We start from the raw sequence: 24,144 nt of genomic DNA on the forward strand, positions 1-24,144 counted from the left end.
CATTTGTCTTTATTGAGCTTCAATTGTCCACTTTATATCATGGCTGTTAGAGGGGGTACGTGTGCAGGAGGCGGGAGACGGCTCTGTCTATGATGGATGATGGGTGGGGTGGTAGATTGGGGTTCTGGTGTCCTTGACATGAGTGAGGAAAATAGTTAATCCGTGCTCTAACATTCACACACACACACACTACAACGTATTTTCACTCCACATCCAACACGTCGAACACTGCGGATTTTTAAACTGCAACGCTGCAGGTAACATTCATTTTTATTTCACTGTTTGTCTTATCTGTTACCCTCTGACAAAACCCAAATTTAGAATTTGTTTGTATGTGGCAACATGAGCGTTGCTCGTTTGATCCACCCACCATCCAACTTGCAAACTTTATCTCATATACGTAAAGAATATAAATGAGACTAATGAATGGAAAATGGTGACAGAAATGACAGCGTGCCTTTGCTTGCGTCTCATTGTGTTCTCATGAGATTTCAAAAGTAGATCATACAAAAAGTTAATCACGACAGGGAAATGTAATTCTTGTAAAAGCGGGGTAAATTGGACTTATCTCAATTTTTGTGACTGGTTCAAGTCTGGTATAAATCTGTGTCGATAATTTTGCAGTGTTCAAGCCAGAACATTTGTCCAAAAGGGTGGTTTGCGCATTTGTGGGTGTGGAAAATAACTGACTTAATTCATCTGCAATCATAGTCTCCCCTCAATCTCTTTAAATGAGGTTGACAATCTTGCGCACAAATGAAAATCCGGATAGGACGCTGCATTTCCACATGCCTGGTCTACAAAAATAGAATCCATTGTCTTTTGGCTTTACTGCTGTACGCCATGAGGTTATTGCTTGGAGGTGCTGTCCCAATAACTATAGAAGTTGTCTTTGAAGTCCCTTTCACTCGGAGCGAGTCATCAGATCCATTCATTGTAGCTGTGTGATCATTTCTGGCTTACCTAAGTGTTCGGTCAGAGTGGGGGGATCAGACAGCTCGGTCTCCGTCAGATGATTAACGAAAGAGGAAAGGAGAGTTCGGAGCGACGAGGACATAGCCATGCCAGAAAAAGAGCAGACCATGCCCGCGAGGAAGAAACTAAAGTACAGGAATGATGAAGGCCTGTTAATGAGAGGGAGTCGAGAGGGCAAAGAAAATAAAGCCAGTGATGCAGTGGGGATCACAATTGTCATTTACTCCTTATTTAGCCATTATTATATCCCCATTGGATTATGTGCTACACAGCTATCGCAACTCATCTCACATTAAGCTGTTGCAAAAAACAAAACAAAAAACAAACAAACAAAAAAAGGCCAGGAAAGCCATTGTTGAGACTTAGGTCACACGTTGTGACCAATAAATTCATGAATCTAGGTAATTCCAACTCAATAAACTAAATAAATACAAAATGGGAGTAATTTCTTTCTGCAGCTACTGGGTAAGGCTAGCTTGCGCCACAACAGCACAGACTTCACGCACAGTGTCATATTTAAGTCCGTGAGCAGCAAACTCAACAAGCTAGTGCGGATTGTCTCCTCCACGCTGACAAATGATTGATTCGTACACTAAACGTTGATTTGAAAAATAAAAATAATGAATTAATCGCTATATCTGTCAGGCAAATGACAATATTTTTTCTAAAAATTGTTCAGCCCCAGTAGTGAGCGTTTACATGTAAATATCCTGCAGGTATTCACAATTCTACATGGCCTTTTGTGTCTTCCACAATGCTGCTCGGTATACTACGTTGCAGCAGAGCTTGTCAGATCGAAAATCATTCCTATCTGTAACTTTCTCCATCACTTTAATAGCTCTGGCTCCGCTGTTTATCCTCAGCACATGCAAATGATCCCCTCGATCTGCAGTGCGCTACTTAAAAATGCATGCAAACGCGTGGAAGTTGCAGATTTCTACATTTCTGTGCCATTAACACCGAAGCACCCTTAAGCTGTCAGCATTGGCCAAAACACACTTTCACGGTGGCTTCTAGTTGTTTATAGTCACATAAATGGTAGTAACACCCTCTCATTCTCTGTTTCTAAATAAAAGCATTGTAAGAAGCCATCAAGCTAAATTGCCGACCCGGTGCAAGATCACACCGGCTTTCGTGCTTGATTGGACTTCACGCTCGCAAACATACGTACAGAAATCATTCCCGACATATCCGAGCTGGGTTTGACTGTCATCCCTCTGTGACTCAAGCTGTCTCTGCGGTGGGGTGTCATTGACAAGCTCACAGAGGATATAATTGGCACTGGCCCCATGTGGCACTCTGATGACACTCCATGGTATTCAAGGGCGCACAGATGTAAACAAACACACTGATGCTTTAACACACAACAGCCCCCTACGTCTTTTCACTTAACGGCAGCGCTGCGGGATCCCATGATACACATTTTCTGTTCACGCTCATTGCTGGCTCACTCCTGGTCCATTGACGGAGATGCATGCTCATCTGCTTCTTTGCTCATGGTCCATCTTTAACCTTTTAACTTCCTCTCATATCTGGGATTGCATGCAAATTGTGCTCACGCAAATCATGCATGACCGCTGAAACGACAACGGCAAGTGCGCGATCTACATTTTACAGTGGGACTTTTGTCTCCTTAAAACCCCGGTGTGTAATGTTTTTATCGTTATTAGGAAAAAAAAAACACTGGAGATTTCAATAAGATGTTCATAAATGTGTTGGATGACATCAAGAATTTTTAAACATAATTACATTACATGGGGAGCCCCACTCAGATGGAGGCCGTTGGGTTTCTTTTTGCTACGGAAAGCAAAGGAGTAGAACTTCGTAATTCCTTCATAAGTGGTGGTTGGGGGGGTAAACACCTCTTTTCCGTTGTCCAAGACTCAATTCATTCACGAATGTCAAATCGCTATAAAATTCCCATTATTTCTTTGATTTGTTATTAAAGAAAAAAAAATGTTGTTTAATTGGTAAATCATAGTTCAGCAGTCATCCCTGCTCAAATACAATTTTCTCTTTTTGCAAAGAACGTAAATACCTCACTGTCACTCACATAAGATTTGAAACTTTGTGAAATTTAACAGTTCAGTCCAAGACTGACACTTCTCTGATTTCAATATGATTTTTTGTTTGTTTGTTTGTTTTCTCTTCCGCTTTTGCATAATTGCCGTACACCCAGGGGGTAGATCACTCAAATGCAACTGTGCTGCAATGAGCACTTTGTAAACTCAGCGCTCTGCAAAAATCACCACAGGGGTGTTCAAACCCGAGCTAAAAATGAACCCAAATTAGTTTATTCTCATTTTTCATGGATAGCATTTTTTAATAGTTACATAAATTGGCAATGGATTTTGTCATTTAGCAGCGTTTAATCCATTTTACAGTGTTGTTTAATTATGGTAAAGCTGTAGCTGTGTACTGCATTTTCACAAGTTCGCTGTCCATGGTGCTGAAATCATTACATTTTTCACTTACAATTTGCTCATAAAATGTATTTCCTGAAATATGTGCTCAGCCATGAGAGTTAGTACTTTTTTTAACTTCCAATTGCTTCTTTGTCATTTAAGTAATCTCACCTTCTCACTTCCACTTACTCCGACTCACTTTACTATTCTACCCGTACTTTGTAGCAACTTTTTCTCCAATTTTCCCTGCCCTAACAATCATTTGATGCAAAGGCACTCTTTGACCTCTCGCAAAGGTTGTTTTTCATCAGTAAAAGAAGTGCGTGCGCTTTTTAACATCCGACTGTGATGTGTTCAGGTGATGCAAGCTTAGGTGCGGTTTGTTTGTAAGTATGCATGCGACCATCTGCCAATGGACTGTGAGTATGGGGCAGCGTAAAAATGTGAGAGCAGGTGTGTGTGTGCGTGTGTGTGGAAGAGGGTGGCTATCCCGGGGGCAGCTCTCCCCACTCGAGGAGAGTGGGGCAGCAGCTGACCAGCTGTCCCCCTTGCAGCTAGCAGCATGTCGGCTCTTCCATCTACTCTCTCTTTGCTTGTCTCTCTTCACCTCTCCTGCTTGACCCTCCTCTTTAAAACTCATTTTGCTAGCTTCATCATCCCCGTCTTGTTTCCCCAACTGTAACATCACATGACCTATTTCTTTCCCTACTTTAGTCCCCCCCCCCCCCCCCCCCCCCGCTCCGTTCTCTCGCACAAACATTCCTCAAATTTTACATCCTGCAGGTTTCATCCCTTCCTTCATCTTTTAAGCAGTATCAAAAATATCTCAGCCTCAAAATGAGCTCGGGAGAGAGAGGGGAAATGGATGCTTAGAGGATTTGGGTCCGGTCTTAAAACTTGAGGAAATAAAACATGTTTGTCTGTGTTCATCGGTGTCCTGTGAGCATGAAAGCACCTTAAAAGATATTTTCTGCGTCAAGGCTGATTGCGATGAGGATGACTTAATACATTTTTATCTAATTTATTTAATTTTATTTTTAACTACGCTTGACTTGGCACAACAGTTTATACTGCGAAGTGCTACCAGTGACCCAGCATACCAGTTTTTTGAGATTTAAGATTGATCCAATTTGGCCTTTTATGCAACAGTAATTTCTACACAAATGGAGAAGCAACAAAGATAGACAGGTAATATGACTATCCAAATCCTTTTTGATAACAACCCATGTAGCATCCACGCAGGACTGGTATGAAAAATGACCCCCATGCATACAGTATGTATGTCCGCATTTAATACTCAAAAAACAGTTGGGTTAAATATAAACCATTTATGGTTCTTAAAAGGAGAAGCACATGGTTAAAATTGTTTCCTTGCATTCAGTAAATCTCAGAACTGTATATTTACACAGTCAAATATTATAGGGCTCTTATCATTTTAAAAACAACAAAAATAGGGGTGTACGGCACTGGTATCGCTTGATAGCATTTCTATTCATTTCAATGGGGTAAGATGGTTTGTGATGTGATTGTTTTCAATAATGTTCATGGTCAATATATTCGGACCCAAAATGTTTTGCTTTGAGGTATGCTCAAATTATGAAAGACAGTATCAGTGATGGAAGAAGTAACTGCTGGTTGCTGTAAATTAAATTTTATTGCTCAAACTACGCCCATATCTGACCACAAGTGTATCATTTCATCTCTAATTTACAATATTCCTATTTCACAGTTCATGGAGAAATACCAGTCTTTTATCTTCGGGTAAATTGGTAATCATAATGATAATAACAAAACATTTTACTTAATGGTGCCTTTCTTCACACTCAAGGTCAAAAAGACGGGCACATTTAAATCAGGTGGAATAAATGCTTTGAAATAATTGTGTTTTCAATCCAGATTTGAAGAGGAGGAAATAATAGTCACCTATCTCAAATGCTGGCCTCCAACATAAAAACGGACTGTTTGGTCCCTCTCTATCCTTCTCATCCCCCACCTCTTTAGCCTGGAGGATTTAAATTAGTTTAATTAAGAGGTAATTATGCATAGACAGCTGACACAGCATGATCTTGAAGACTTCATCTCCCTCCCCTCGCTGTCATCGCTGTGTACTTTCACTGCTGCTGCCAACAAGCTTCCATTCGAAACAGTTAGAAAAAACATTAAAAAAGTAGAACATATAGAGCTCTTAACTAACCTACTTTGAAGTTTGTGAGGAGGAGAGAAGTAATGCTTAAAATTTGCAAGCAGAAAGAGGTTCATAAATCCTGAAACGATAAACACAATCTGTGCAATATGAGTGTTTCTAGTGGTATAATTATCCGCGTACATCTTCTTGACCCTTTGAATAAACAAACAAAACAATACTCCAGCTATGCTGTTCTAATTGGAAAATGCACAGTGCTAAACTTTTTTTTTTTCCCCACCAGATAATGATGTTATGGAAGTAAAGTACTCCAACAAATTGGTGTGAGAAGGCAGGGCTGACTAAAGAGGGTAGAATTTAATAGCAAGGAAAGAAAGAAAGGAGGCGCAAGATAGAAGAGTGCTAATAAGCACAGCATGGGGTGAAAATGAGGCCAAAATGTGTTTATAGCCATGGTGAAAAGATGAAAGTGAACTTAGTCTTTTTTTCCTATTATCTGCGTGCAAGAGTCAACATTGCATGTGTGCTCCTGATCATGTGAAGAAGGAAAATAAAAGGGCAATAAATCATAGATGAACAAACGTATACAGGTTCTGTGTGAATCATTTTCTGTGCATCGATATTTGATTACGTAACTATCTTTTATGCGATGACGCACTAGCTTTGGGTTTGTAGCGCATTTTGTAGCATTACTTGCCTTTGGGTTTGTAGCGCATTTTGTAGCGTTACTTGCCTGCCGAGCAACAAATAATTCATATTCTAATTCGTTTGATATGAGGGCAGATGTGACGCAGCGGGGACCTTTTGTCCTTTAAATAAACATGCCACCAGACATCCCAAATGCGTCCCCAGGAAATAATACTTCATTTCGGTGTCTGCGTGCGTATTATCAAAGAGGAAAAAACAGATGGGTCACCCAGCATTCACTCTGTGGGTTGGGAGCTAAGATGCGGCTAATTACTTCTTGATTAAATACAACCTGTCTTGTGAGAGTGGAATGACGAATCAAACGGAAACTACACACAGGGATGACACCTGTTGGCGCCTCGTGTCAAAATAATGCGGGAAGTTTAACGTCAAAAAGTAGGTGGCTCGGTCGACATAACGTGCATGTATTAGTGGTGACTTCAATGCTTGGTGGCCACCAAGCCACGTGGCCGCGTTTCAAGAATCTGCCGTCAGGCAATGCTGGTTAATGATGAAAATGATAAATCTCCGACTCAGGCATCTTGGTTGGAGGAAGATTTTATTTTATGCTTTCATACTGCTGATATTAACGCAGGCTCGCTCACGAGGTCAAGATGGCGAGAGACCACACGGCTCCTTGTTCTTGTCTGAAAAACCTCCTTTACTACTCAAATTACATGTCTTAGTCCACCTCCAAAAAGTTTTCTTTTCAATCAGAGAATTCCCTGATTGTTCTCAACTCTCAGCATTGTCCCGGCCCCAGCAGATAAATAGGGCCTGCAGGAGGCATGAAGATGTCAGAGTGCCTGTGAAAAGTTTTAACTACCCTGATTGGGGCCCTTTTAACACAATTTTTTGGCTTAAAGGGAGAAAAGGTTTAGTTTCGCCGTTTAATTTCTGAATTTTTGAGTTTTTAAAGGTCAAGTCTAGTCATTTTTCTTTGCAATATGTTCTATGCTGTCCCATTAGTTTAAAGACGGCATTCTGATTAACCGCCATTGATTGATAAAGACGTCATTGATTTGTGGATTTTACTGTTTAATTCATATTCCACAAAATGAATGCTAAATTGCTGAATGCTGAGTTCCTTAGATTACTGGGGGTGCCCAAAACATATTGTTAAGAAAATTTACATTTGACTTCCTCTTTTATAACTCATGTCATTAAAGACAATATACACTGTCATTGCAGTACTAATCCTAATAATTTGGTCAATGAGATGGCAATTGGGTTGTAATCATACTTTTAGCTTTTATTCTGGCCAACAGGCAATTCCATCAATGTCCATCTTTGTTCTTTTGACTCAGATCCTTTTGACAGTATATGGCTCAGTGCACACAGGCTGAGCATTACGCTCTTTACTGCAGCGATTGATTTTTAACAACTATCAAGCCTTCTCAAAGGTGTCTTGTTACTATTTTCACTCGTTATTGAACCGCCCACCAAAAAAAAAAAAACATCCAGAGGTTTAAATATGGATGAAAACTGCAGGCTTTCTTTCACAGAATGAGGTACGAGGCGGATTTTCACATTTCTCACATTTGAGTGTTCACAATCATTTAAAGTAGCGGTTCTCACCCTTGTTGGAGGTACTAAACCTCATCATTTTCTTATGCGCATTCGCCAACCTTTTTTTTTTTTTTCAAATTCAAGTCATGTCATTTAGATGTCATTCTACTGGTACACAAAATGTGCTAGACGGAAGGGCCAAGCAATGTAGCGTGATTATCTGCAGTCAAGCCAAGTGTTGGATGAGTCTTGAGCTATGGGATGGAGGCTTCGCCGAACCCCCGAGACGGACTCACCGAACCCCTAGGGTGTGATCACACCCACTTTAAGAACTCCAGGTTTACAGATTTTGTGTTTTTTGCTACTTTCACACCTTTGACTCAGTTCATATTGCATGAAAATAACAGTGGGAACAAATAGTTGCTGCTTTCTCCCTAAATGTGGACATGCTTAAAATAGCCAGAAAACAAGCCTAAAACCACTACTGAATCTTTTGAGGGAATATTTTTTTAGTGCACTCAAGGAGTCCAATCAGCACACGTACTTTTTTACAAGACTTTTCACACAAGTCCCTGTACTTAAGTAGAGCGTTTGAGTGCTTTTCCCACCACTTTTTTTCTGGCACCTCTCCAGGTAGTAAGTCTTTCGGCTTTCCCATCCACTTTGCGTCATAACAGCAAACAAATGGAGATTGTACACTGTCCTTAACTTGATAATAGATGACACAAGCATTACTGCTTTGTCTGCTCATTTCCCATCACTTCCAGTTCTCTCATTCTGCTCTTCTACGCCCTTGTTATTTTTTATTAGGAGTCACCCAAAAAGTCACACAAACTAAAGGAATGTTAATCTTATGTCATTACATTGCTCTGTGTCATTCTCCTCATTTTTGACACCAAACTAAATAGTAAGTCTGTCTTGTCAGTTTGAGGGTGAGCGTTAGTGTGAGGACTGACCGTTGTTGGAGCGTAACGCCCTGGCCGAGATTCCATTTGTCCCTATAGGGTGGTGAATTCCGGTTCCATCCACAACTCCTGCCTCGCCTGGCTGCTTCAGCAGCTCTGTCAAAGTCCTAAGGAAGAAAAGAGCAGCAACATTACATAAAGCAAACAGGAAAACAACAGGAAGTGACAATCAGTGTAAATGCTAAAAATCCTAGCACAGAGAGCCCGAGGCTAAAAGGCAGGATACATAGTAGACATCATTAGGAAATTTTCTATATCATCTGCCCAGCGTTCATCTCCATAAAACCTACAGACTCTCACAGAACTCTCTTTTGAGTTATCGTCAAAAAGCTGAACTCAAAGATAAAAGGGAATTTGTCTCTGGATGTTTGCCAACGGGAGTGTTGAAACAGAGAGTTTCCCTCGCCGTCTTTAGTTGTTAGAGCCTTTGAACAAGTTCAGATGCGGATGCCTCAAAAGTAAAACATTTGGTAAGAAAACTCTCTAACCTGCACCAGCAGATAAAAGCTGTTTTGTAACAGGCAGCTCTATTGTAATGAATGTGAATGTTTCATTTGTTATGCCCTCTATCTTGCAGTAGTGTTTTCTAAATAATCAGAACTTAATTCACCTGCGTACTGAGTTTTGATCTATAGCCTTCAAAACTAAAATTAAACGATATTACATTTGCAATGCATTAGCAGGAAACAGTTTGTAATATAAAAAATGCAGACTGCTTAAAAAAATAGCAATACTGCCTGGTGAGTGTGTTGTTAGAATAATTGCCTATATGTTATCCCATATTTGTCATGCAATCAGTATGTTTTGGAATCTAAACTGCATTCCTCAGGATCATAAACCAATTGTTTACATTGTTGCCAAATGTCTCCCCCAACCCTTCAGGGGAGCACAAAAGCTGAAGGTTCCCATCCACTCTCCTCGTGAGAAAACGTTTGTTGTCTTCCCTCTGCTTTGTTGCTTATTAAATGTTCTGGGTTGCCTGAACCTAACACGTTACCTTTTAATCGTGTGCTCACTTGCTGGTGTTTTAGGCTCACACCATTCAGTCATCAATACTGTAGTTTTATCCATCCATCCATCCATCCATCATTACTGTAGTTTTATCTATCCATCCATCCATCCATCCATCCATTATCCAGTTATTTTGCTCTTTTACTGTACAGTATTAGAATGCATACAGTCTGAAGATTTTAATTTAGGCCAGCAAAAGCCCCAAATCTCCTTAGCTCACTTAGATTTTGCACAACCTTGTTAAAATCCAACATAAAAAAGTTCATTCCCTGAAAGGATGCCTGTAGTTAGAGCACTAAACATAAAGCATGAGTAACCGCGGCAGCTAAATGCTGTCATAACGGTGCGACCTCTAATAGGTAGACTCTCTCTCACGCCATGATGCCATATCTGCATGTTATGCCCCACACGCACACCTGCGGCTTGCAATGCCTACTTGTGCAGAGCATTGCAAAAGCAGGGTCCAGTAAATACAACTTTTATCCCTAACTTTTCTCAAACACATACACTATTGTAACTAGTGCTATAACATGCCAACATAGACTGATTATCCGTCACAAAATGCAATTACATATGAAATCATTTCATTCAAGTGCATGATCAATACACTTTTAATGATATTTCCCTCTTGACATTAAAACATGCAGGGGCCTACACAGGCTTGTGTCATAGGTTATATTTTCTTGTCAGTAGTGTCTCTTTGCTACATCGTAGTTTACTTTGAAGCTGCATGATACTATCTCAGGTTTTTCATTTGTGATCATAATTTAATCTACAGCAATTTAACCTTGCTTATTGGGCGATATTTCTTGTTATTTTTCCGGTCAAGAAATATACTCTGCACCGCTTCACTCAGACTTTTCTGAAACTCAAAAAGTGCCGTTCGGTTATTCAGAGTGCTCAATTTTGAATGAATGATATTCTTACTGGTTTCCAGATTATGTTCAGGAAAACACAATCCACAGTTGGACAGAAAAAAACATATGCCTAACATATTTTAGTTGTTCACATCCAAACAAATGTGTATAATTCAAACATTCTAAAGTTACTATACTATACTAAGTTACAGTCCAATATATGTATCCAAAAAGTGCAACAGAGGAAGTACAAACCTTTTTTTTGAAATTACTTTCACACACTTTTCCCAAATCAATAATCAACACAGCTTTTGCAAGCACACCATTTTTTGTATAGATACTGCCACTAGGTTAAAAATGACTTGCTATTAGGCTAGCAAAATGTATGATAATTAAATCAAAAAGATCCGTGGCTACTCCGGGTCTGTACACAACAACCGGCTATAATTTGTGACCCTCGCGACAGATTAATGTTTTTGTGTTTGGATAGTGAATATGAGCAAACTACCATGTTTGTTGTTGTTGTATTTCTTCGTTGTAAATGAGGGTAGTGAGTGACAACTCCTACAAGGACAAATGGCGAGATTGAAGAGAGCAGCCATGAAGAACATAATGTAGCCGTGCTCCGGCTGTCATCTCGCTTGCCCTTACATTAACTCGTCGCTAGCCAATTCTCTTTCGTCTCGTTAATATCTGTCCACTTCCATTGTGTTCCTTCATCTGTCTTCCACTCTTTCCCTCAGCTCTCATTTTCCATGGTAATAAAGGGAGTTATATGCTACTCCCCCCCCCCCCTCCCATTCCCTGCGTTTGAAGCCCCTTCAGGATGCTTAAAAATGCTTGTTGTTCTCTATCTATGTCCCAAGGAAGATATTCTCTTTCCTCCCCTAATCTCGTCTGTCTTATTGTCTCAGCGTCCCATTTCCAAAAACTGCCTCCCCCACCACCCACCCCACCCTTTCGTCTTGTTGTTGCCCATGCTTCATTTTCATTGCCGGTGCATCACTCCCACACCGTTCCAGACTTTATTTTATTTTTTTTTTTTATCTTTTCATCTGATTCTGACATTCTCAACTGTCCCAGCAGTGTCTGGACTGTCACTCAGTTTTTTTCAGGAATGTTTTTTAGTCATGTTCTTCCTGCCTCTTCGATGTTTTAAATACATTTCTCTTGACTGTTCTTATATGTAATTTATGTCATTATTTGGGTGTGCAAAAGTTCATTAGCTTAGACCACTTGCTTTAATCACCAATGTTGTGAACCAGGTAGGCCCTAAGAACCATATGAGTGTGTACATTCTGCAGGCCTACATACAGTTCTATATATATTTACATATTAAATACTATTTACATATTTACTGGAGCTTCTAATTATTGAAAGAAAAACAAAAACATTCTTGCTGTCCACATAAATGGATATATTGTTAATTAACCTATAACATGAACTTTTTGAAGTCGACAAAAAAACAAAGAAAAATAAAAGTAAATGGAAATCAAACAATTACTTTATTATACACCCTAAACATGGCTAAGTGGTTAAAACTGTACTTTGGGTATGTTTTCCTCTTGCTGCAAATTTGTATGCCAAATGTTACTTGCGTTATAGCAGGTTAGAGGTCATTGTCACCTCATATCCTTGAGATGGATGGATATTGGCAATTTAAATGATGTGCAGTATTTTAAACACAAGTGTTTTTGACACTTTGTCATAATTCATTTGATTGATTGTCTCTTGCTGCGGCTACTACCACTCAGTCTTTCTGTCCATAATGCGCTATATTGAACAATCTTCTATGGCTGCTGCTGAGTTTTCTTCATGATTGCAATGACCTATTTTTTTCTTCTTCATAACTGACAAAGAAAAAGCATTCATGGTGGCCCTATTCAGAATAAAACATGGACCAAAGAGCCTTGGTTATTTCAACACTTTAAATCCAAGAAGGACACCAGAACCCAAACTGCACTGCTACTACAGTTGATATGATAGTAAGTTGCACTTGAATGAGTCTAACATGATAAACCAAAACAATTGAATTAAATGTCAGAGCACCAAACAACACATCACCCACAATATTTGTGTGCCATACTTCCCGAGGGCAGTGTAGTGGCCCAACTAAACACTTAACGTGCTTGTTGGTGTTATGACGTGACCAAAAAACGTGCATGATTTATTCAGTCCCCCTCATTGCCCTCTCTGTTTTGAGAGTGGAAGGCAAACACACTTTAGCTTGTAAATCGCAAATCAGGGTGGGTGAAGGAGTCAAGCGCTGTGAAAACAAACAGCTGCAGTGGCGCAAGTTGCGCATGATCACAAGATTGTGATGCCTCGGTGCTTGTTGTGTAACTAAATATGCTCCCCTCTTCCGCGGACGATGATAAAAATAAAGTGAGAAAACCACCCCCAAGTCATTGAATAAGGCATTCACTATTATACAAAACACACACATCAGTTCCTGGGGGGCGTATAATATAATGCAGTATTTTGGAGCTGAATCACTCCTCGCTGTCACAGCAGGTTAGCGTGGCGTAAACACCACCCACAGATCATTCCAAGGGCCGCTAACCCAAAATGGACGGAAACATGGAGGCAGATCCACCGTTATGTCGGTTATATACACATCAGTGGACACCAAGGTCCAACACAGTCTGTTGCAAGGAAAAAAAAATACTAGTACTACATGCAATGAAACCAAAATACTATCAGTCACTCATAATGATCATACAAACATAAAAAAAGTGAATCAGTTTATTTCAAAGCACATTTAAAACCAAATGCAATATTTTCATACAAGAATGAAATGCTTTAATTTGTCTCATGTGTAGATTGGCTGTGAAGAACTCGACTAAGACGAGTTAGAATAGATGGACGTTTACTCAGAATATTTGGAAGCATTAGATGAGGAAGCATGAAGTCACTGGCACATTACGCTACACTTGATTCTGACTATGCATTAGTTGAAAAAATTAGTCTAAAGCCATAATTTAAAGCCACATTTTTCTGATTTGATTTTTGTAAAGTAAAAATCTGGACCTTCTAAAAACATACTCTTGTGCTCCACCATAACACATGAAAACAAATGAAAAAAAAAAAAATTCCCGTCTCATAAAATATGTAATTTTTTATTTTTAAAAATACATTACCAGCTTTTTTTTTTTTTTTTTGCACCATTGCAACATTTTAAGTATACCATGACTTTACATCTACAAGGGCCATTATGATGGGGAATATTATGGTATTCATACTGTCCCAATTCTGCCATTTTCTTATCAAGTTGTGTATTATAGACTCTTATTTTCTCCCTTGGTCAATCAAAACCTCCAGTTTTCTTTTAATTGCCATAATTTTGAGTCAATAGAGTATTCAGTGTGTGTTTCTTTGCGATATGAATGAGTGTATTCTCGCGTCACCAAAGCTGCTTGGAAAATCTATAATGCGTTTAATGTGGATTTCTGTCTGTTAAGCTTTCTTTTTCAAGCATTACATCGTGAATCAATTGGAGCTGCTGTTCATATTTGCAAACACTATGCAACCTTTATAATATAGACCAAGGCACCTGTTTAGTCATGTGATCAGAAGGAAACCCACAATCACATGTTTATTCAAGCAAAAACTGCAGACACAAGGTCCATTTGCCAAAAGTAGGTGAAAGGAGCACTCATCGTTTCAGAGAGTGTAACACTGGTCCGTGAGGGCAAACGACCATTTTTACACACACAGCAGACACAGTTGTGCCATGGCTGCCAGATAGTGCTCCCTTGTAGGCTTGGTACAGAGCCTGGATCTGTCTCCCACCCTGCTGTATTCCTATTAGAGCTGACAGCTGCCAAATAATGTCCCTTGGCATGGCTGAGTGGCCGCCATGCCAGGGCCTGTTTGTGCTCATGCGCTGTCTTTGAGCCACTTTCATGACACACTACAAGAGATTCCAAAACATCGCCTCCCTTTGGGAATCCAGCGTTGACCTGAAATTCAATGCAAACCTTCACCTGATAATAGTTGGACACGCATTGACAAAAAAAAAAAAAAAAAATGTCAATTAAATGTTAGTCAAATTTATTGTGGTGATCTTATACAGTAATTATATTAAAGGTAACCTACATCCTAATCCAATTTATTGCTATCAACACTGCACATTTATGAATTAATAAATCTGACTTTTCTGTTGAATTTAACCCATTTTTTCTTTCTATGGTTGTGGAAAAAATGACAAAGAGAAGCCAGCATGCTGCAGGCCCAGTCAACCAGTTTGCTGGCAGGCTTTCAGTGCTGAGAAGGCAGTGTTGGTAAAGATGATGTCACAGAAAATACCATATGTCACATTCTGAGTCACTGCCCCAACTCATTATTTTTAGGACTCGGTACTATTTTAGAAGCAACAAAAAGCACTCGCAAGATTCATTTTGCTCAAGGGATTTGTTCTCAAACATGCAGCGGCGTGACGCACAAGCAGCCCACGCATGAATTTGCCTGCATGTACACACAAACGCAACTAGACACGCCACACACACGTAGACATTTGACGACAAGAAATCAATCGTATTCCTAGGTATATGGCGTTATTCGTGATTAGCATTAAGACTCGAAATCCATCCATCCATCCATCCATTTTCTAGAGCCGCTTATCCTCACAAGGGTCGTAGGCTTGCTGGTGCCTATCCCAGCTGGCTTCGGGCAGTAGGCGGAACTGAACTGTTTGCCAGCCAAACACAGGCCACACAAAGACAAACAACCATTCACACTCACAATCACACCTAAGGATAATTTAGAGCATCCAATAAATCTGCCATGCATGTTTTTGAAGATGTGGGAGGAAACCGGAGCGCCGCGAGGAAACCCGCACGGCACGGGGAGAACATGCAAACTCCACACAGGAAGGCAGGATGACAAAAGTAACTGTACAATGACCTTGTATGTTATTTGTCTTCAATCTGAGTCGCTACATTAGCATCTTTGTTGTTATCGTTAGCTGTGGCTGCTGTTGCAGCTGGATGCTTTGGATTTATTTGGTAGGCTAAACTTTTTGTTACTGCGATTGTACTTTGTACTGCCCTATCGTAATTGTGCCCTCAATCGTTCAGGTGTCCAAACAAAACGCGTGACTTCAAGTTGAACTTTCGATCTTAAACATCCATATAGCTCGTGCCTTTAAAATGTCAAAACATGTTTATGTGCACCGATCAATCATCTTTTTCAGTCATGACATTTAACAACTATAACGTTTGGAAACAAATCCTCACCTTGCAAAGAAGGGGGGAAAAAAAAGACCACTTACCACCCGTGAGGTCAACGTCTCAACCATCCATCGTTCTGACATTGACTTTTGAAAAGCTCAATTCTCCCTTTCATTCAGTTTATGAACGCGCACGCTTGGCCCTCATACACAGGCTGTACATGCCATGTAAAATGTGTCAAAGTCAGGGCCGCGGTGATGAATTTTAGCCCTGCATCACCCTTCCATTGGCTCAGCGTGGTAGTCGCTGGATCATGAAATGCCCAGTTAAGTGACCTTGGATGACAACCCCAGGCACGGATGCGTGAGACCCGCATGAGTTATTCACCCGAGGCATACTTTTTAAATAAAGGTGAGACGCAGAGAAAAGGATGCACGTGACATCGGAGCATTATTATTCTGTTGATTTTCGTCCGCTTGAAAAAAGACGCGTGGCAGTCTCCCAGACGCCTTCTATTTGCGGTTGAGGGGACGCTGCCGGTTAGCCAGCAACGTGAACTAAAAATGAACTTACAAGCAGCTTAGCTTGTATTCCCTGTTCGATTCCTGCTTTGAAACAATATATGTCACTTTTTTGGCATCGGCATCTTCAACAAATCCCGTATTGCTCATACCGCCCTGTCGTCGCAGTAAAAAAAAGACATCAGATGCAATGTGGTGAAACTGAGAGTAACCTCGCAAAGCAGAGCAGTCAAAATGACTCAGCAGCCAACCTGCGTTTAACTCGTAGCACACATTCACACGTGCGCACATATTGCCTTCACGCTGTATTTATCTCAAAGTTCTGCAAAGGTGTGAGCCAGATAACGATAAATAGAAATTTGTCGCAGGGTATGCGCGCGCACTCGCACTGCAAGGAGTATCAAGTGCGGTGTAATATAGTAATGGATCAACAGGCCTTGCCAAAGTCTGAAAAATAAATGAACACATCACTCACTTGCACCCCCACATGTACACTAACTCTTGTCCACCACCGCTCACATGACTAAGTGAGTAGTAGTGATCTATCAAGCTGTCCATTCAGGTGCACCCAACCGCATGCATTTTTTGCTTTTCTTCCATCTCTTCTCTTGGACCGACGTTTTAACTTCCACGCTTGAGCTCGTATTGCAATGTATAATTTGCAGTGCGACTCCTTCATTCTTTGTTTGAGGAATTCAGTTTTTAGGTCAGGGAAAGCCGACTCGCAAATTGTTTTTGGTTTTCTGTCAGGATCAGGGCTCACAATGGTCCAATCGTTTGGAGACACTCTTGGATATTTTTACTGAGCATTTTGGGTCGCGTATTTTCCGCACTATAAGGCGCACCTAAAAGCCTTAATTTTTTGAAAAAGCTGATGGTGTGCCCTATAATCAGGTGCGCCTTATATATGGATCAATATTGAGATTGGTAGAATGAAGTGATAAAGTAAGCTTTACCTGTTTCTTTTGCGTGCTTACAGTTGAACAAGATTTGTCATATTGACTGAGTTATCATGCTCTTGAGAGTTTAGAGTTATTGAGTTATTATTTTTATTACTTTGAGTGTTACTATATTGTGATTGAAAACGTTTTAAAATTTCATTAATTGAGGGTGAGCCTTATAGTGTAGAAAATACGGTAATTTTCCTGTTAGTTGGACACATGACACGCAACTGAGAGATTTCTCACGCTGGAACACTTTGCGCTCCAGAATGCCTCAAAATTTGGAAAACACCTTCAAATTGAAATGGTCTCAAACAGGCCAGAGTAAGTAATCACGACAGTTGCTGGAAATCCTGCTGGGCTCTTTGTAGCCTACTTTTGTCATTTTTATTATTATTGTTTGCATTTAATTTCAATAAGAGCGAACTTCTTTTGCCTTTTTGGTCATCTGAGTCTTGAGTTATAGTTTACCTCAAAAGGACCTGACTTGAGTACTTAAATATTGTCATCGCTTTAAAAGTCAATTACAGTATCACCACTATGTCTTCCCCCTCGATTGTGACTGAATAGAGTTTTGTAAAAACATATTTTTTTAATAATGAGGCTTCAGGATAAAGTTCTTTCAGAAATATGTTTAATATTTAGCTGGGCACATATCAGAGCAAGCGCTAATCGAGTAGAAGTGGAAAAAGGGTGGGGACTTTGTTAGATTAATGAAGTGAAAGAATAAAAGTGCACCCGCTGAGTTCTCTTCTTTGATTAAATGCCAATTTTAAACAATCTTTTTTTCCCCGTCCGTTTATCTCGTTCCCTTTATTTCAACACATTTCTGCCTCGCGCTTCTTTCCATCTCACCACTGCTGTCCGCCTTGTTCTCTTTTTAATTGTGCTCCAACTCTGATCTCGCCATTCCTCATTTTCACACAGACTTTGTCCCTCTCTCCCTCCTCTCTGATGGTCTCACTTCTTTGTGTCTTGTTTTCTCCTCCTCGTGGCTCTCTCTCCTCTTTGTGTGTCGCTATCGCCGGCTCCCCCGTTACGTGTGCTGTTTAGCTGCGCTTAGCTTCACCTGTCAGCTCGGATCAGAGCTGTGGAGCAGCGGCATGACAAACTGCCCTCTGATTCACTCAAATATACACACACTTGTAGCATCTTCACCCCATCCTGGGTGTGTGACTTTGGAAGCATAGATGTACTTTTACCATGAACTTTAATATGGCGCGCACAATCAAAAATAGTTCATACTTTGAGTGGTGTTGGCGCAGCCATCTTGGGAGTCCAGCGTGGCATATTAAAGTGAATTAAAGGACTTTGATTAGCCATGATTGAAGTGAGCTGTGATCACTCCCACCGCGGCGCATCCCTCCAACTCGCAGATCCAATGGCTTGTGGTCTTTTTACACTGGTCTTGAAAGTAGAGCTCCCTATATTGAAGTTAAAAAAAAACAAAACAAAAACGAAGGCCCCAAAATGCCCCCTAATCAAAAAACCTGACCAGAGTTCATCTTTTACCCAGAAATGTCATCCTTGTTTTGTTTTGTTTTTCCCCACATGATAACTTTGACCTCCACATTGTGTGAACTTTGTCATAATTGAATTTGGAAGTTCAACTGTATGGTTTTTCAAAACAAAAATGAAGATTTTAACAAGGTTTTCATATTTTCTTTCTTTGCATCCCACATATCAGTATTAGCCCACTCATTATGGCTATATAAATCTTTGATGACTATAGATGGCAATTTTTTTTTCTCTGCAGGCAGTATATGAGTTAACACTTAACTAATTAAAACACCATCTTTTAATCGGCCATCTTTTCTCATCCACTTTCCTCATTATCTTCCATTGTCTCTCATGTGTTGTTTGATGTCAATTACACAGGCCTATGATCTCTGCTTTTATGCCATCTTTGAAGAAATGTGAGCCTCAAGTGCCAGTGTGTAATTTTAAAGCTTCTCACTTGACTGTCGCACTTCACTTTGGCCAAATTCACGTTCCTTATTGGTCAAATGGCATTTGCGTAAATTGGGCGCGCTAATGTTGTCCATTTCAGAGCCGACTGAAATGACGCATTGCTTTTGGCCTGCTCTTTAAACATCTTTCACGTGCTGCTGACGTAAACAAAGCTTTCCCATCCCTCGCTGGAAAAATAAGACGGACATGCATCAAGACAACGAAATAGGATCCAAGCAATGTTCCTATGGCTGTCAGCGAGGGGAAAACCCCATAAATCCATTTAATGGCTGCAGCTTGGCTGGATGGAAGCTCGTCACGTAAAGGGACACTGGGAGCTGGGGGTAACTAGTGAGAGACAGATGGTGGCACAAAGAGATTTAGAGGCAACGTGAACAGTAAACCACAGCACATGATGCACAGAGTGCTCTTGCGAATGTCTAAATAATGCTGTAACATGTTCCGTGTGAGCAGAGATGTAAAACGTACGCATGCGCGCACACAAGACTGACTCAATCGGGTAAGTACTTGAATGAATCTTACTTGAATTCCATCGGCAGAGATATGTATCTTAAGAAGTGCACTAGTATTTCAAAATCAACAGGAAGTGAACAGGAAGTTCCCCAAATATCAACAGGAAGTGACTTGAAAGTGCCCCAAAATGAACAGGAAGTGCCGCTGAAATGCCCCAAGTCATCACTAGTGTACTTTAATATCGCGTTGTAGTGAAGTGCAGTTTTATCAAGTTTGAGTCACGAAAGTCCAAAACCAGGTAAAGCCACATCATATCCAGATGATATGAGAGTAAACATCCGGACAGAAAAATACTATTTCTACTAGTTTGACGTGGTGTCTTATGTATCCACATTTTTCTTCTTGTAGAATCTGCAGTTTCTCCCTGTTTTTTTCATTCACTTTTTTCGTCCACAAAATCTTTCATAACACAAAGTCACATTTTTGGTTATCATAGAGCCCAAGTGCGGAGCTACAAGGCGGTCATGGCTGCTCCTTGTCCTTCTACGACCACACTTTTAGCCATAGCTCCGCAAAGCAGATATTTTTAATGCTATTTTTCTGCCATTTTTACATGCATTCAGTATTCCTCAACCACTTGATACATACCATATATATTAACTCCATATTTACTTTCACCCTTTCGTTTTCTTCGCCCCTCATCCTCACTAGCGCCTTGAGCGTGCTGGACTCCATCCCAGCTGTCTTCGGGCACAAGGCAGGGCATACATAGACTCACCAACATTCCTACACCCGGTAACCCATCACTGATGTTGGGACACCCTGGCTCCCCCCATTAAAACATTTGTGACCGCCCCCATCCAGAAACAGTGCAGTCTCATTCTTCAGTTCATCAGTATTGTTCATGGGTTCAGAAGGCGGTATTAAAAGGTTGTGCTGCCCCCCCCCCCAACCACCACACACACACAAATACACACAACTCCTAATTGAAAGCAGTTAACATCTGTTAGAACATCCACTGCCTTTGAGCCACAAATGTGTGTTCAGCATATAGAGAGGGCGGCGGAAGATTTATCACGCTCATTTGTGCAAAGAGAGGCAGGAGCAGTAGTATGTGGTTAGAATGTAAATGAAAAGGATTGAACAAACAGGTGAACGGACAACAGAGGAATGCCACTCAGGGGATTGCGGACCTCCATCAAGGTTAATGTAAGGGGAGAAAAGTGTAGTATCTTTGTGCAGATGCAGTATCTGGGGTGCAGATGACCCCAGTGAAAATTATTTGTTTTTGGCATGTGAAATGTCATAAAATAAGGATTGGCTTTCTTTTTTTTAAATTTCAGGCACTTTGATGCACTTGTTTTTTTCTGCTTTAGACTAAGCTGTAACCTGTATACAGTAAATGCTGCAAAAAAGTAGTTAGCAGTCGTTGAAAGTTGGTTTTATATAGCTTTTCCTTTTGTCAGTGTTTAAAAGAATACAGTTTTTATAAATAATAATCTTATTTATGGATGGCGCGACAAGTTGGGGGGTGCACAATATTTTCTTTTTTCTTGGGGGGGGCTTTGCAAAATATAATTGAGAAGCATTGAGCTAGAGTTTCTCTCAACTCCCCAGTTTCTCCTTTTCACCCTTGCTTTGCTGCCGTTTTCTTTCACAATTATAGCTCATCAAAAGGTTTGATTTACTGGCACAAGCCACCTGTCTATACGTAAAAAAAAAAAAATACACCTTTAACAATGTGGATGTCAATGCCTTGAATTCTTGGCGCCCTGTATTTTCAGAGTCCCCATATGTTGTCCCTATTCCCTTGTTTTTCATGGCGCCTTTCTATGAGCGTTTTCGTCTCCGGTTCTTTTTCAAGCCAGCTGTCTGGCCTATTTCCTTCCATCTATCTTTTAACAGCCGAGTCGGATTGAAAAGGCTGGATTTATTGGTTATGGCGGGGACTGGTAGTTTGCTTGTTCTTGAAGTTGACATGGATTAATTTATACAAGTGGCTTTTTTTCCTTTCACGTGAATTATTAATTTAATAATTATTGGATTCATTCATTCAGGAAAACTGCAATTCTTATATGGCATGTCTCAGACCGGTGAAGCAGCTGTCTGGGTGAAGAATGAGGGCGTGAAAATGGGAAGCAAGGTGATGGATTGCAAAAGAGATGGGTGGCGAGAAGGAGGCGTGGATAGACAAGCAAAGTTGAATTTTGACCATCATGGCTGCCTTGAAATGGGGACTCTCGCTTGTCCTGTCCTTTTTCTATTGTCGCCGTGTTATTTCACGGTAGCCCACGGGGGAAAGTCATCGTTCTCATTCTATCTCAAGGCCTAGCCATCTGAATCTCTTTGCCGCTCTCATTATTCAGTTTGTCTTTTTCTTGCCTTGCTTCTTTTTTCTTTCTGCCAGTTTGAGACTTGACATTGAAGTATTGACTTCATTAGAATGCAAAAAACAGACTATTGCTCCACATTTGGAGTTTTTCCTTGGTTCATAGACTAGCATTGCAGTCTTAAAACTGTTTTGGATATTACCTTTGTAAAGAAAAAACAGACATTTGGATTAAATATGGTGGCCATGCTGCTTTGCCTGTGCAATATTGTATAAATTGTCATTGATCTTCAGCTACACCAACTTTGACAAATACTGCGTATTACCTCAGTTGCTCTTGCCAGTAAATCTGAATTTGGCAGCAAACATGCTGTAGCTGCCACTGTCATCTGCAAAAACTAAGTAGGGAGAAGAAAATGGGACAAAGTCGCAGCGAGAGTGCAGAAATGATCAAAAAGGCAACTAGGGTGGAATGAGAGCAATGGTTGCACATGAAGGAGGATAAGAAAAAAAAGAGAACAATGTAAGTTTCCTACGCTCTTTTATTTTCACTCTGTTACGGCAAAATAATTTGAGCTTGCACTTAAGTTTTTTTCAAATTTTGGCGCAAAGGAACAAGTACACAATTAACAGGAAATGAAGGATGCAAATAGACAAATGTCAAAGATGAATTGTTTCATTTGGTTAAGTGTTAATACAGGAAAAAATAACTTTTTTTTTAGGTCGCTCCAAAAAAATCAAATGTAAAGGGTATGGAAAAACTGATTAGGATTGAACCAGAGCCAATTAAGAAAAGCACTAATAATACCGCAATGTGGTTTTCAACTCAAAACACACTTAAAATAACGATGAGTAAGAACCTTGACATTTAGCGAGACGAAATCGCTCATTTTTCTCATTACAGGAGGCTGTTGTCATCAGGGTATGTGTCATCATTCAGCGTTTTTGAAGCTCAGTTTAAAAAAAAAAATGGCAAGGAAAGTTGTTTTGTTGTTAAGCTTTTTTAACTCTGCCAACTTGATAGCAATCACGATTAGCATTAGCATCCTAGTAATGACCATGTTCTACAAACACTATCATTTAGTTCACTCATATATATTGTTAAATGTACTGTACATTACACATAGTGTGCTTAAAATGACTCACAGATGATGCTTAAAGAATATTCCAAGAATAAACTTTTAGCTATTATTTGGTTAATAATTTCCTTTTCTTCTAGATTGGATGTAGTGACAGATTGTATTTGTTGATTTTGGGATGCTCCGTGTGCTAATATTGTCGTAATGAAAGCTCGCTAACTACTGAATTAGAAAGTGATTTTAAGCACACACATATCACCTAGTGACTAGGTGGTGCACTAAGACAAGCTATGGAGCCGTATGTCAAGACGATCTTTGCATACGTGCTTCTTTTGTTTTGTATCCCTTTTATCTATTGCCACCATTGTAACTCTGTGTACATCTGCAAAACGTTTTCTATAGGACTGTTGTAAATGAAATATACGACAATATGTATTCGTTTTTTAATGATCGTTTTCAACATTCTTCGACACCAGTGGAGCACTCCACTCTCCACTTATGAGGTTACTATAAAATCTAGTGTTTGGTTTCCAGTTAGATGCATTGATAGACTGGAAGCTATATGGCACATAGGCGGTCATAATGCTTGCCACTGTGCATGCTCCAGCAAGCAGCTCCATGTAAGCCGTTGATTTTCTGTCAGTGTGACTTGTAGCCAGTGTCAATCTCTTCAGGAACAAGACCATTATCAGGATCACTGGAGTGCAAATGGAACCCACGTGAGATGCCCCGTTCCTAAAGTTGACCCGGACACGTATCGTACGTCCAAGTCGTCCTTGTTTACTCGTAAACCTCTCGCAGACTTGCACTGTTTGTGAACGTTGAAAAACAAAACGGGCAATACAATGCTAACATGTGAACAGCAGATCGATTTCCCTAGGAAGATATTTTTCACATATATTGTGGTGGCAATAGAGCATATAAATCCAGATTCAATTTCAGCAGTTTTACACATGCTGCTTTGCATTTTTATTTAACTTGAAGTAAGGGAGCTGCACGCCGTAACGCTAGATGTCATTGCTGCAGTCCATAAAAGCAACACATTTACGCTTTATAATTTAGTTTTCACAATGCACATGAGTAATATGACCACGTGGACCATATAAATACTGTACTATCCTTTTGTA

At 40.2% G+C, this 24,144-nt stretch overlaps 1 protein-coding gene and 1 long non-coding RNA gene across 2 annotated transcripts in view; one reads left to right on the plus strand and one right to left on the minus strand.

Moving 5' to 3' along the window:
- The window catches only part of LOC148410746 (protein shisa-8), a 59,807-nt gene that overhangs the window by 27,198 nt on the left and 8,465 nt on the right, over positions 1-24,144 (minus strand). Inside the window, exon 3 of the mRNA XM_088436308.1 lies at positions 8,676-8,791. Within this exon, the coding sequence (XP_088292434.1) occupies positions 8,676-8,791 (116 nt within the window). The remainder of the gene's footprint in view (positions 1-8,675; positions 8,792-24,144) is intronic.
- LOC148410747 (uncharacterized) overlaps positions 1-24,144 on the plus strand; it is a 77,409-nt gene that overhangs the window by 9,013 nt on the left and 44,252 nt on the right. The window lies entirely within an intron of this gene.

The sequence above is a fragment of the Hippichthys cyanospilos genome, chromosome 16 (assembly GCF_059441005.1).
Source record: "Hippichthys cyanospilos isolate Australia breed blue-spotted pipefish chromosome 16, RoL_Hcya_1.0, whole genome shotgun sequence".
Taxonomy (NCBI): Eukaryota; Metazoa; Chordata; class Actinopteri; order Syngnathiformes; family Syngnathidae; genus Hippichthys; species Hippichthys cyanospilos.